Source organism: Asterias amurensis, chromosome 18, assembly GCF_032118995.1.
Source record: "Asterias amurensis chromosome 18, ASM3211899v1".
Taxonomy (NCBI): domain Eukaryota; kingdom Metazoa; phylum Echinodermata; class Asteroidea; order Forcipulatida; family Asteriidae; genus Asterias; species Asterias amurensis.
The window spans coordinates 9,952,203-9,964,458 of NC_092665.1; the positions used below are offsets into that span (position 1 = coordinate 9,952,203).

Here is a 12,256-nt window from a genome sequence, read left to right on the forward strand (position 1 = left end):
TTGATTCTGGATAGTATACTACGCGCGGTTGAATCGCCAAAGCGCGCCCGCCACGGTATGATTTAGTTACGTGGACGGCTCGAAATCTAGACTACACTCTGCAAGCTGCTTGCAGAGTGTAGTCTAGATTTCGAGCCGTCCACGTAACTAAATCATACCGTGGCGGGCGCGCTTTGGCGATTCAACCGCGCGTAGTATACTATCCAGAATCAAGCACCATCGTCTTGGGCCAAGACTACCCTGTAAGGGGTTTCTCCCATTGTCTTCTCTAAAATAGTGGAGGTAATGTATGTTTGGATGACTTTATAATTCAGATTCACATGTAGGCTCTACGCCTGATTGAGAGTCATGTTTATAAAAATTCTGAAAATTTAAAGCTGGATTCGAACTTCCAGCTCCAGCTCTATGTGTTAAAAAGTCTTTCATAATAATCGAATTAATAAGTGGTACACAAACATGTAAAGAGAAATGGACACGATTTTACAAGAGTAAATATTTTTATATATTAAAGAAACGTAACAGAAAAAAAGAGAAACAAATTGTCTGAGATCACAGATTTACACGAAACTTACACAGTCTATTGATGGTGATAGTAGAAATCATCCCTTAAAATATTTGGTGTATCTCAACATATGCATAAAATAACAAACCTGTGAAAATTTGAGCTCAATCGGTCATCGAACTTGCGAGATAATAATACAAGAAAAAAACACCCTTGTCACACGAAGTTGTGTGCGTTTAGATGGTTGATTTCGAGACCTCAAGTTCTAAGTCTGAGGTCTCAAAATCAAATTCGTGGAAAACTACTTCTTTCTCGAAAACTATGTCACTTCAGAGGGAGCCGTGTCTCACAATGTTTTATACCATCAACCTTTCCCCATTACTTGTCACCAAGAAAGGTTTTATGCTAATAATTATTTTGAGTAATTACCAATAGTGTCCACTGCCTTTTAAAACTCATGTGGGAAAAGGGGGCAGGGAAGACTTTCAAATTCACTTTGACCTTTAAAATGACTAATTTATTGACTATCAAGGTATTGACCTGGTCCAGGCCCAATGTACCCCCGTTCAGGTCAACTAGACCTTGGTGTTCCTGACCGGATTCAGCACAGAATGCAAATAAAATTGACCGCTTATTGAATATACCTGAGATAAGTTAGACCCGAAATTCGACATTTGCGTGCTATACGTTTGATGCACTAGACACGGTTGGCAATCTGGTAGAAGCCCAGTATTCTCACTTGCCCAGCTTTTTGCATACAATAACAAATCTGTGAAAACTTAGACTCAATTGTGGTCAGAAAAACACCCTTGTTGCACATAGTGTACTTTCGGATGCCTAATAAAAGGCTTCATCGGGCCTGAAGTATTTTTATTATCTGAGTAAAAAATTACCTCCTTTTAAAAAAAATATGTTACTTTAGTCACAGGGAGCTGTTTCTTACGACGTTGTATGTATACTACCGACAGCTCATTGCTTGTTACCAAGTAAGTTTTTATGCGAACATTATTTGGAAAGCACATTAAATAATACTGATATAGATTTGTTATACTGTCATTTGAATGCTTTGTAAAGAACTATACTGATGCGGCACACTGTGTGGATTATTCTCTTCACCGTAACGTCGCATGGGATTTGATACCGCTGTGTCACCTCTTTCCTTAAAGTCGATCCCTGGTTCGATTTTGCGTAACAGAGGAAGCAAGGTTGTGAGAAGGAAGCAGAAGAAGAAGATCCCTGCGATGATGTAAAACATAACCTGGTAGTCCTCAGTGGCATCATACAGCGCCCCTGGCAAAAATAATGAATCAACCATTCATCAGGTACCTTTTGTCAAGGTCGTGTGGAGAGCCGCGATCACAGGCGACTGGAACGTGAGACCACGCTCCAGTCGCTTATGGTCGCGGCTCTCCAGCAACGAAGGCCTTGACAAGAGGCTACTATCATGCATACAGGTTACTCATCAACAGAAAAAAATCAGTGACTTTGAGATGCTAAGTTTTCATGATCAGTGTACACAGTTATTTAGACAAGAACGCGCAATTATTCTTTGAACACTGGATTTACCATACCATAAATGCAACAGTGTCTCAAAACATGCAATAATTACTGATGAAAAGGAGCAAATTGCTATAATACAAACTTTGTTTTGGCGTTCAAGCACAAAACAAAGTGGTTTCATTGCTACATAATCGAAATGAGTGCGATGCATGCACCCCCCCCCCCAGCAAAAAAAAAAGATTAACGAGTTACACCGGAAAATGTCACGAGGCTGTTTTCATATACAGAGTGTGTTATTGAGTGAGATTCTGAGGATTACTTTCTCCCCTAAAAAATCAAGGATGTATAGTTTTCTGCTAACTATTATTGTTGCTGATGTTTTCATTTTTTGTGTACCTGCAAAAATTGGTCCTAAGAGATCTCCAACACCTCCAAGCACTTGATAAAAGCCAATGGCAGATCCCATGTTTTCGGCACCTACAAGACGTCTTGTTATCGCCATGGCGGTTATGCTCACTGTTCCAATGCATAACCCAAGCGTGCTGACAGACAAGACGAAGAAAACGTAGCTGTTGAACTGTCCAAGGAGAACAGCACCACTAGCGAGGAGCATGGCGACTGAGTAGACCAGGCTAGGGGGAACTTTGTAGACGATGATACTGGAAGATAGACGCCCCACCATATTGGCAATACCAAAGACTGATAACAAAAAAGAAGCATTACTCTCGTCTGCATATACGGTTATAGCACGTGGTATAATGAACAACATGTACGCAGCATAAGGTGAAACATGGATCAAGTGAAGGACAGCGAGCAAAATGAAACGATAACTTCTAGCCAAAATATCCAGTCGAAATAATGAGAGAACACGGGTTAGAAGTGCCCAGATACGTTTGCAATCAAATCGCAGAGGCGATGGTTCTTCTTGAGAAGCAACTGTTGGGTCTATAGTCTTTTCCTCAGCAGGCAATTGTTCTTTACGTGTTTGAAGTTTACGCCAGCAAGCGAACTTTTTCCTGATTTGAGATCGTTGATTACGGAGACGGGGACGGAAAAGTGCTGCACATGCGCACATATTGGCTGAGACTGCACTTGTTACAAGAAGAGTCCCTCGCCATCCATAAGCGACAAGCAACTGTTGCATGATGGGCGGAAACGAGAGGTATCCGATACCATAACCGACACTGACTAGTCCATTTGCTAAGGAATAATGCTTCGTGAAGTAATGGGTGACGGCAACTGTTGCCCCAGACCACGCCCATGACGATCCTAAACCTGCAAATAGAATATAATGGCGGGTATACATTCAACAGTAATACAACGCCACATCTTATATCATTCCTATATATAGCAAAATGATCATTATGGCTGCTTATTCACGTCAACCTATTATACTCCATAGCGGGTATGTCATACTCCTGTGTTTTAAAACCAACGAAACGCTTTTAGATCTAACAACCAAAACTGTGGATTGAAATGTCACCATGACCACTCGGCCGTTATGCGCGCGCAGTCTGATGCTCTCGACCTAGAAGTGGATACTAATATCAACAACAGTTCATCATCATTCAAGCCGGTAAAACGGCTCGGTGTGGACCGATCCGGCCTGTCAATCAAACTGTGCGCGTTCACCCATTTTGACCAATCACAGCAATGATTATGGTCGGACAAACTCGGTCATGCGTGCGCGTATATTTGGCACGCGCGGCAGAATCGTGCAGAATGTCATTGGGAGTGTTCGTATGTCTTGCTCACGTGCGCGGTGGGCGGAGCTTAGTGGAAAGCCGGAACGGTCCATTTGACTTGATGATGAATGAAATGTTACCATTTCTCAGGCAAAGTCATACCATTGAGTCATGCATATATTACAAATCAAGTATAAAATTCATGCCATGCCTATTTGTTGTTTTGTTGGTGGGGAAAATTCAAAAAGCAATCAAAGATATGAAAAGGTTTGCGGTGTAGGTGGTTTACCATGTATTACATGATTATCTCTAAAATGAGTTGGGGTAGTTCTGAAAAGAACCGTACTTGGTTTCAACTCGACGTTTCGATCAGTATGCTCTGATCGTCTGGAGAAAGCTGCCCTAACTCATTTAGAGATAGTCATTACATGGTTTTACCGCAAACCTTTCCATATCGTATTTCCACCATACAATGTTTTAAATCTTACTTAGCAATACAAGAGTTGAAAGGTTAAACAATTTTTATTTTTGGACTGTTTTGTGTTTCCATATCAGCATCATAAAATATTCTACAATAATTTACAAACATTACCAATGAAGAAACTTGCGATGTACATTTGCTGGATTGTCTGGCAGATGGAACTGGCAACCATTCCCATAAGCTGCATGACTCCACCGAGAATAGCTGTGGAGCGACACCCATATCGGTTACACAATACACCGCCAATTACGCCTAATTAAAACAAAGTTACACGAAATAATACAAAATGTAACAACAGCGATAAATTCAATTAATTTGACGGGTTGGTCTATCAAAAGCGTTTGAAACCGTCTGAAATGCATGGTTCGAAATATGTTTAAAGGCAGTGGACACTATTGGTAACTACTCAAAATAATTATTCGCATAAAACCTTACTTGGTGACGAGTAATGGGGAGAGGTTGATGATATAAAACATTGTGAGAAATGGCTCCCTCTGAAGTGATATAGTTTGCGAGAGAGAAGTAATTTTCCTCGTATTTGATTTCGAGACCTCAAGTTTAGAATTTGAGGTCTCGAAATCAACCATCTAAACGCACACAACTTCGTGCGACGAGGGTGTTTTTCTTTCATTATTATCTCGCAACTTCGACGACCAATTTTTTTAGCTCAAATTTTCACAGTTTTGTTATTTTATGCATATGTTGAGATACACCAAGTGAGAAGACTAGTCTTTAACAATTACCAATAGTGTCCACAGCCTTTAAAGAATTATGTAATGATTCACATAAATATGCCTCAAAATAGCGTCGTTCTCTTTTTATTTTGTGAACTATAACACGGTCGGCCATTTTGTGGAGTCAAAAGTTTGATTCCATAAATTGGCGTGCAGTGTTCACGACGATTAGGGAAACCACGCAAATTTGAGGCATATTGTGTGGCTCATTAAAATCTGCTTTTAAAACATCTTTCTAACCGCATGCCTTTTAATGGTTTCAAATTCTTTTCATAAACAAACTCATCCAATCAGAAAACTGAAAATGAGGATATTAAAATGAATGGAATACAGACCGCGGCTTCATTACTCACATCCGAAGTAAGCTGCAGATGTCATAATGCTTATGATTGCACCAGTCTGTGCTGCGGTGCCAAGGAAAGCATTCTGCAGACTGTTAAACAGTATCCCGGCACACCGTGTAAAACCGACCTGCAGTATGTACAGAATGTGTGACGCTATCACGATCACTACACCCCAACCTCGCCATTCAGAGTGCATGATGTCTCTCAGAGATTAAACCCCGCCCACTAAAGAAAGATAATTAAATAAAGTCTCATTTAAAAAGAAAGAACAAAACCCATGTACCACTCTGTGATTATTCACACCCCTATTGTCAGGGGGGAAAAGGGCGTAATGCTACTCTCACACTGAGGCGAATATGAATATTTGAAATTCGCAAGAGTTCGCCCAAAAGTTGCGATTTGACAGTGAATATGTTCTCGGTCGTCCCTAAACCTCTCCTTATCAATATCTAATGCATAATACGCACGCTTTACCAACAGTACCAATGGCTTACCAATGCTTACGAATATTGAAGGCGAATTACCGTCTTAATATTCGCTGAAATTAGTTTAGGAAGCGCTTCGTATTGAACCTCTCACAGAGTGGCGAATGTTCTTGCGAAGATGAATATTTGAATTTTGCATTGAATTAGTCAAAAATGGCGGTTGGATAGTGAATATTTTCATCTCGGTCTCACCCCTGATCGTCCTCTCGGTCGGCCCCCTTCTTACCAATATCTTACGAATGCTGGGCAACGCTTGCCAATGCCGTTACGAACGTTGCCAACGCTTACCCACTCCTTACCAACGTTACAAATGCTTGTGAAAATCGACGGCGAATGATGAGCGTCTTCGCAACACTTGCTGACATTTAGAAACCGGTTCTAAATTGACCGATCTTCGTAAAAATGTGGGAAATAATTTGTGAACGTTTCGAATTTGTTACCAACGCATTCGAAGACACGGCGAATGTTGCGAAGTTTGAGCAACTGTCAAATTATTTCCTTCCATTAGGCATAACTCGCAAGCATGTTCGCCGTGTGAGGGCAGCATTAAAGGGTGTATGTACTTTTTGTAGGACAAAAACAAATGTCCACAGATTTACACTAAACTTACACAGTTTGAAGATAATGATAGCAGAAAGCTTCCCTGAAAATACTACGTGCTGAGGTGCTGTATAGTATTTGGGAAATGTGTAAAACAATGTCATGAAAATAATTTTAGTGTCATGAGACGAAAATTATTTTAAAGGGACACACCGGCCGAATTGGGCTATTTGGGCTACAAAATGGACTAAGATATGACTTTAACGGTCTTCCAGGAATGAAGAAGAACAGTCCTTAAAAAAAATCATCAAATTTAGCCGTTTTTGAGCATTTTAAGACAAAAACGCAGGTCGCGTGATTGTTCTAACCAAAAAGTGGTACAAACAATCACGTGACCTTCCGGGCTACTTTTACTTTCAGCCGTCTAAAAGTAACTTACTTAACCAAATTTAAATCTTTTTTTTTACAAAATTATTTACGAATAATTGACAAAAAAGATCATGTATTCAAATTATCGCTACAAAATGTAAATAATGGTGAAAAATCTAACGTAAGATTCACATTCAAAGAGTCCGTGTAACGGGAGCTTGTTATATGGCCGCTTTGGTTTTTTAAAATCATTTTTCGCTAAATACGTGACATTTTGATGATTTTTTTTTTACAGCAACCATCTATAAAAACATTATTTATGATTCTACACCCCTAAATTGCGTAAACGGTGAGCCGGTGTGTCCCTTTAAGCATTTTTACAAACGTATTTTCATGACATTGTTTTACTCACTTCTAAAAAACTACAGCACCTCAGTAAGTAATATTTGAAGGGAAGCTTTCCACTATCATTAGCTTCAAACCCTGTAAGTTTAATGTAAATCTATGGACATTTTGAAAAAGTACATAAATCCTTTAAGTGACCAATCTTCGTAAGGAGGTGGAGAATGACCTGTGAACGTACCGTAGATGTTACCAACGCTTACGGCGAATGTTGCGAAGTTTGAGCGATTGTTAAATATTTCCGTTCGTAAGCCATTGCTAGCATCTCCACAGTGTGTGAGTAGCATAGGGGAAAGCTGCGCCCGTCTTCCGGGCGCTCCAAATCCGTTCTTTCAGCAATAAAGGGCGCAGCCAATAAATGGCCCAAGAAAACAATGTAGCATTCCTTGTAACTGTTTTGTTGTCAGTTAAAAAGGAACATTTTGAACTTACGAGTGCTGCGGTAAGAATGCCGGTGCATAATTACATCCGTAACATTTACATGAAAACTTTGAATGTTTGAATTGAAATAATACTGAGCCAGGAAAATGTTACTTTTTGTACTCACAAGTAAAACTGGGTAAGTTCCAAGTTTCCGATGAACCTCGGCTATGCAGTTCTACATCCTGTAAACGATTTGGATTAGGCGTCGTGAATGTGCTACTGCTAAAACAAAAGAATGGTAATCCGAGAAAATCCTGATCCGTGGGATAGGCCTATGTGCTCAAAGGTGTTCGGCAAACAGTCGAAAAGTTATTGTTATTTTAAATGATTGATTTCAGAAAACTAAATAGCTAAAGCATGCATCTGGCCACTGAGCAAGTGTTAATGGTCCCATGTCAAAGGTTTCAGAACAGAACAAACGCTTTTAACAAACAGTTCGCTACGCAAATATTAGTATAGGCTAGATTAAAAAGATTATAGGGCTATGAGTCTTAAGGTTGGTAACCCATCCAACTTACCTAATTTTGGGGTGCTGAATAAAAAAATCGGGGATACCAAACCGAATTTTGACAAGTTAAACAAAAACAATTAAAAACACAAATTATGAGAAACACATAGTTTTTTGTTAGTCGCTGTCACCGAAAAAAAAAGGTAAGTTAACATTAATTGACCTCGTATTCAGGATCCAAACATTATGTTATTTGAACAAAATTTTAAATATAGGCCCATTGTTCAACACGGGGACAATACTACATACATCGTGCGGATACTATAGGTTTTCTCGGTCAATTCGGGAAAAGAGCAGCCAATTTCATTTTCACGCGTTCGAATTAAAGCTGTTTTGCTTCTCCAGCTGTTACTGCCTTTCAAATTCAGAATTCGGCCATTTAATTTCGCTTTGAGTCGAGTCAAATTCCTTCAGCTCTCTGTTCAATTTAGCATATCGCCATTCTTTTTCATGACACATACGCCTCAAGAAGCGTCTGCGAATTTGAAATGCTGCTTTGATGAATTGCTAAATTGAATGATTATTTTGTTAAGTCGAATGACGCAACATTACATTTGACTAATCATAAAACGAAATCGAATGACGCTTTTCAGTAGCATTCAATTTCGTGCCAAATAGAATAGCTTGGTGGTTAAATTGGCTGCTCATTTTCCGAAATTGACGGAGAAAACCTATACTAAAAAAAAATACACTGCGCCCATGAAGCATTGAATTAGTCTTGGCCCAAGACGATGGTGCTTGATTCTGGATAGTGTACTACGCGCGGTTGAATCGCCAAAGCGCGCCCGCCACGGTATGATTTAGTTACGTGGACGGCTCGAAATCTAGACTACACTCTGCAAGTCTAGATTTCGAGCCGTCCACTTACTGCAGTACATGATCGCGGAAACCACTATCTCACCGCGGCATACCATAACCGACTGTCCATAGTCTACATTTTTAGGAGGGCTAGATGCATTCAGACCAACGGGTTGTCTCAAAGCAAACATACGGGCGAATGCGAGTCGTGTTTACAGTTGACCATAGTACCCAAGTGATGACTGGATGACTGTACGTTATACAAACGTTGACCTCGCGATCGAGTATACAAATATTGACTGCTTTGAGTGATGGTTAAAACTACGACTCCCGAGGTGATCCCGGAGCGTTCTATTTTCCCGAGGCGCAGCCGAGGGAATATGGAATGGTCCGGGGATCACCGAGGGAGTCGTAGTTTTAACCATAGCACCAGTTAAAGCAGTCAATATTTAAGAGCTGATGTTAAATTTAAGTCAATATTTGTTTTATAACAACAGAATAATTATCATCCTCGTACACGCAACCTTCGTACGCGCGTTTCAGATCAAAGATGCACAACTGATTGGATTCGAGGTGGGTAAAAAGACGTATGGATATACTGTACGCCGTGTGATAGTCGTCGGACTATCACACGGCAAACGATGCACTATCACACGGCAAACGATGCACTATCACACGGCCGCCGTCTAGTAAAACTAAGACATACCATGTGACGCGCTCCAAACCAATGAAAATGCAGAATATTAAATTGTTATCGTGATATAAGAGCTGATAAACAACTACCTCCAAGGTTAATATGTTGATATGGCGCGTAATAAATTAGATGAATAATTATTCAAGGATATGGCTGCTATAGTAAAGCTGGTAGTATTTCCCTTTCGCGTGAGAGGAGTCTATTTTCACTGGGAAAAAAACCCTAATAATACAATAGTAATGAAGGGTAGGCCTAAGTTTACGCGAAAGAAATCTACCACACGCGATAACAAAACGCTACAAAGTGAAACTCCACGTTGCGAATTAGAAAAACGCCCAACTTGTATTAAATTGTGGTTTCACATGGTTTCACTGTCCAAAGTGTTATAATAGGTACCTTTCCAAGTCCGGATTACGTCTCTGCAAGTTAAATTCAAAACAAAACAAGTTATTGATTTCGAAACGGTGTGAAAACCACACCTCCTTCATTGAAACGACAAATATGTTAATTTGGTTAACTCTCTTTGGGTTAAAAACATACCATCGTTAGTTATTTTGGGAGTTGACAATTCAAAAGTGATAGAATGGCCGTTTCATTTTCAACACACAAAAACAACAAACAAAAAACTATGTAGAGAATAAAATGCGACATTTAAATTTTCATGAATCGAGTTAGACATGAACAAAGAGATACTTAACAATTAGCATGCCTTTGATGTCTAAACCAAAATGGAAGATTTCATTCCTCCATGTGAACATACAACAGACAAATCTAACAAAGAAGATAAAGGTGGTCGTTGGTTCGAATCCCTCTCTAGTCAAACCTTTGTTCAACCCGACAAATCATTTCAAAATTTACCCAGTCAGTTTCCCTTGTGGTTTATATTGATATCTGAAACAAAAAAATTACATCCCGTTTAGGTGATCCCCTGGCTGTCGCTTCCCAGGTTGTATCGTAATTTGGGTGTGATCCCTGGCTACACGGCAGTTAACGGTTGTATAGCTTCTGACTGGCACCCCCGAACAAAGATATTGAAAAAATAGGGAGACCACCAACTTAGGGCTAGATAGCTCAGTTGGTAGAGCGCCGGCACGTTAATCCGGAGGTCGTTGGTACGAATCCCACTCAAGTTAATTCTTTGTTCAACCCCCATATGAACTGTCAAAGACCGTGCTTTTCACTTGGTGTATCTCAACATGCATAACACACCTGGGTGAAAATTTGAGCTCAACTGGTCATCGAAGTTGCGAGATAACTGTACGAAAAAAATTACCCTTGTTACACGAAGTTGTGTGCTTTCAGATGCTTGATTTCGAGACCTCAAAATTCTAAATCTGAGGTCTCGAAATCAAATTCTTGGAAAATTACTTCTTTCTCGAAAACAACTCTACTTCAGAGGGAGCCGTTTCTCACAATGTTTCATATTATTGTTAACCTTTCCCTAACCAAAGAGTTTTTATGCTAATAATTATTTTGAGTAATTACCAATAGTGTCCACTGCCTTTAATAAAGTCAGTAACGGAATTTTAGTCTGTAAAATGTTAAACTAATGTGATTATATGTATTTAGCTCGTTTCCCCCGTTCACGCGTTTCCCGATAACCAAAAAGGCCAAAAGGCAGTATGCCCTCTTTTATGCGCATAACTTTATAACTCCGTTGGTGATTATACGAGGTCGAACAAAAGTGTATTATCGTCAAGCTAGTGGTGTACTTAAAAAAAGGGAAGGTGTGCCGGTTTTCCTTCGGGAGAGTACATTTTGCACCCCCGTCAGAATTACTCATTTATTTGGCTGTCGGTTCTTCGTGTCGGATTCCATGGGGTCTAAGAAACAGAATCGAATCGTTGAGGCTATTACCTTCTATACACTGTGACGTATAAGAAAGGTTTCGATGTCAAAGTGTAGTCACTCACCGAACTTATGCAAGTGTTGGATTTAACTCTTTAGTTTTTAGAGTGTATCATTCGTAAATCTTTGAAAAACGGACCCCATCTCAAGTCACCTGGAAGTCACCTACGCCCCCCCCCCCCCCCCCCCCATAGAGACTGCAACTGGTGCGGAACCGGGGGCCATCCCATGTGAGCTAGATGTGAATCATGATGAAAAGCTGGCCCGCGCCTCAGAAACCACTGAACAAACTTAAGTCACAGTGCACAGACACAATATTGGTGCACGGGTAAAACCATGGAGGTAGAAACCTATGATTATGAATCGTAAGAAAATATTATGAAATGCTCAACAACAAAATGACGAGTCTCCAATTTGTTTTCTTAGAGCTAGATGGAGTCCACTATGAATTGACTTTGCAGTGACGCATTGGGCGTTTTTAATACAGTGCGGCTACAACAATAGTGGCTCTTTCTAAACCATGCCTTCGGCTTTGGATTCGGCCCAGGCTTGCCACCGCGGTTGTTTTGACAATAACCATGCGCGGCGTTCAGCAGGGCTTCAGCAGACAAGAGGACGGAGCCTGAAGCCGAATCCAAAGCCGAAGCCGTGGTATCGAAAGGGGCCTATCTGTGCGGCTCACACAGACATAAACATGATAGGCCTACATGTACCTAGTCCACCAGTTGGCAAGACAGCTCTATAATTGCAAGGGTCGCGACTACTTTATGCCTGTGGTAGTTTTTTCAAAAGACATTTTTTTTAAACCATAGAGTAATAATATAACTCTATGGTAACATAGGCCTGCATATCCCTTGTGGGAGTTTGCCGACGGGAAGATCATTCTAACAAACAAACAAACAAACAAACAAACAAACAAACATGTATGCACTGGTCAAGCATG

At 40.3% G+C, this 12,256-nt stretch overlaps 1 protein-coding gene across 3 annotated transcripts; it reads right to left on the reverse strand.

Annotated features, from left to right (window-relative positions):
• Positions 1–224: 224 nt before the first annotated feature.
• LOC139951044 (monocarboxylate transporter 13-like) lies at positions 225–7,667 on the reverse strand. 3 transcript variants are annotated; one of them, XM_071949859.1, is made up of 5 exons: positions 7,590–7,667; positions 5,256–5,373; positions 4,280–4,420; positions 2,399–3,277; positions 225–1,792 (listed from the first exon to the last, which is right to left on the reverse strand). In XM_071949859.1, the coding sequence occupies exons 2-5, from the start codon at positions 5,278–5,280 to the stop codon at positions 1,548–1,550; spliced, it is 1,290 nt and encodes a 429-aa protein (XP_071805960.1). In that variant the 5' UTR covers positions 5,281–5,373; positions 7,590–7,667; the 3' UTR covers positions 225–1,547. The 3 variants fall into 3 exon arrangements, with proteins under 3 accessions (XP_071805960.1, XP_071805961.1, XP_071805959.1); XM_071949860.1 differs by lacking the exon at positions 7,590–7,667 and having other exon boundaries at positions 2,399–2,701; positions 5,256–5,461; XM_071949858.1 differs by lacking the exon at positions 7,590–7,667 and having other exon boundaries at positions 5,256–5,461.
• Between the last annotated feature and the right edge of the window lie 4,589 nt (positions 7,668–12,256).

What these genes read in the sequence shown, in the direction of transcription:
- LOC139951044 (XM_071949858.1), bottom strand. Translation starts at nt 5,442, where the DNA reads ATGCACTCTGAATGGCGAGGTTGGGGTGTAGTGATCGTGATAGCGTCA. An exon ending in ATCTGCAGCTTACTTCGGAT is followed by an intron (nt 4,421 to 5,255) that starts GTGAGTAATGAA and finishes TGTTTTAATTAG; the next exon opens with GCGTAATTGGCGGTGTATTG. An exon ending in CATCGCAAGTTTCTTCATTG is followed by an intron (nt 3,278 to 4,279) that starts GTAATGTTTGTA and finishes TTCTATTTGCAG; the next exon opens with GTTTAGGATCGTCATGGGCG.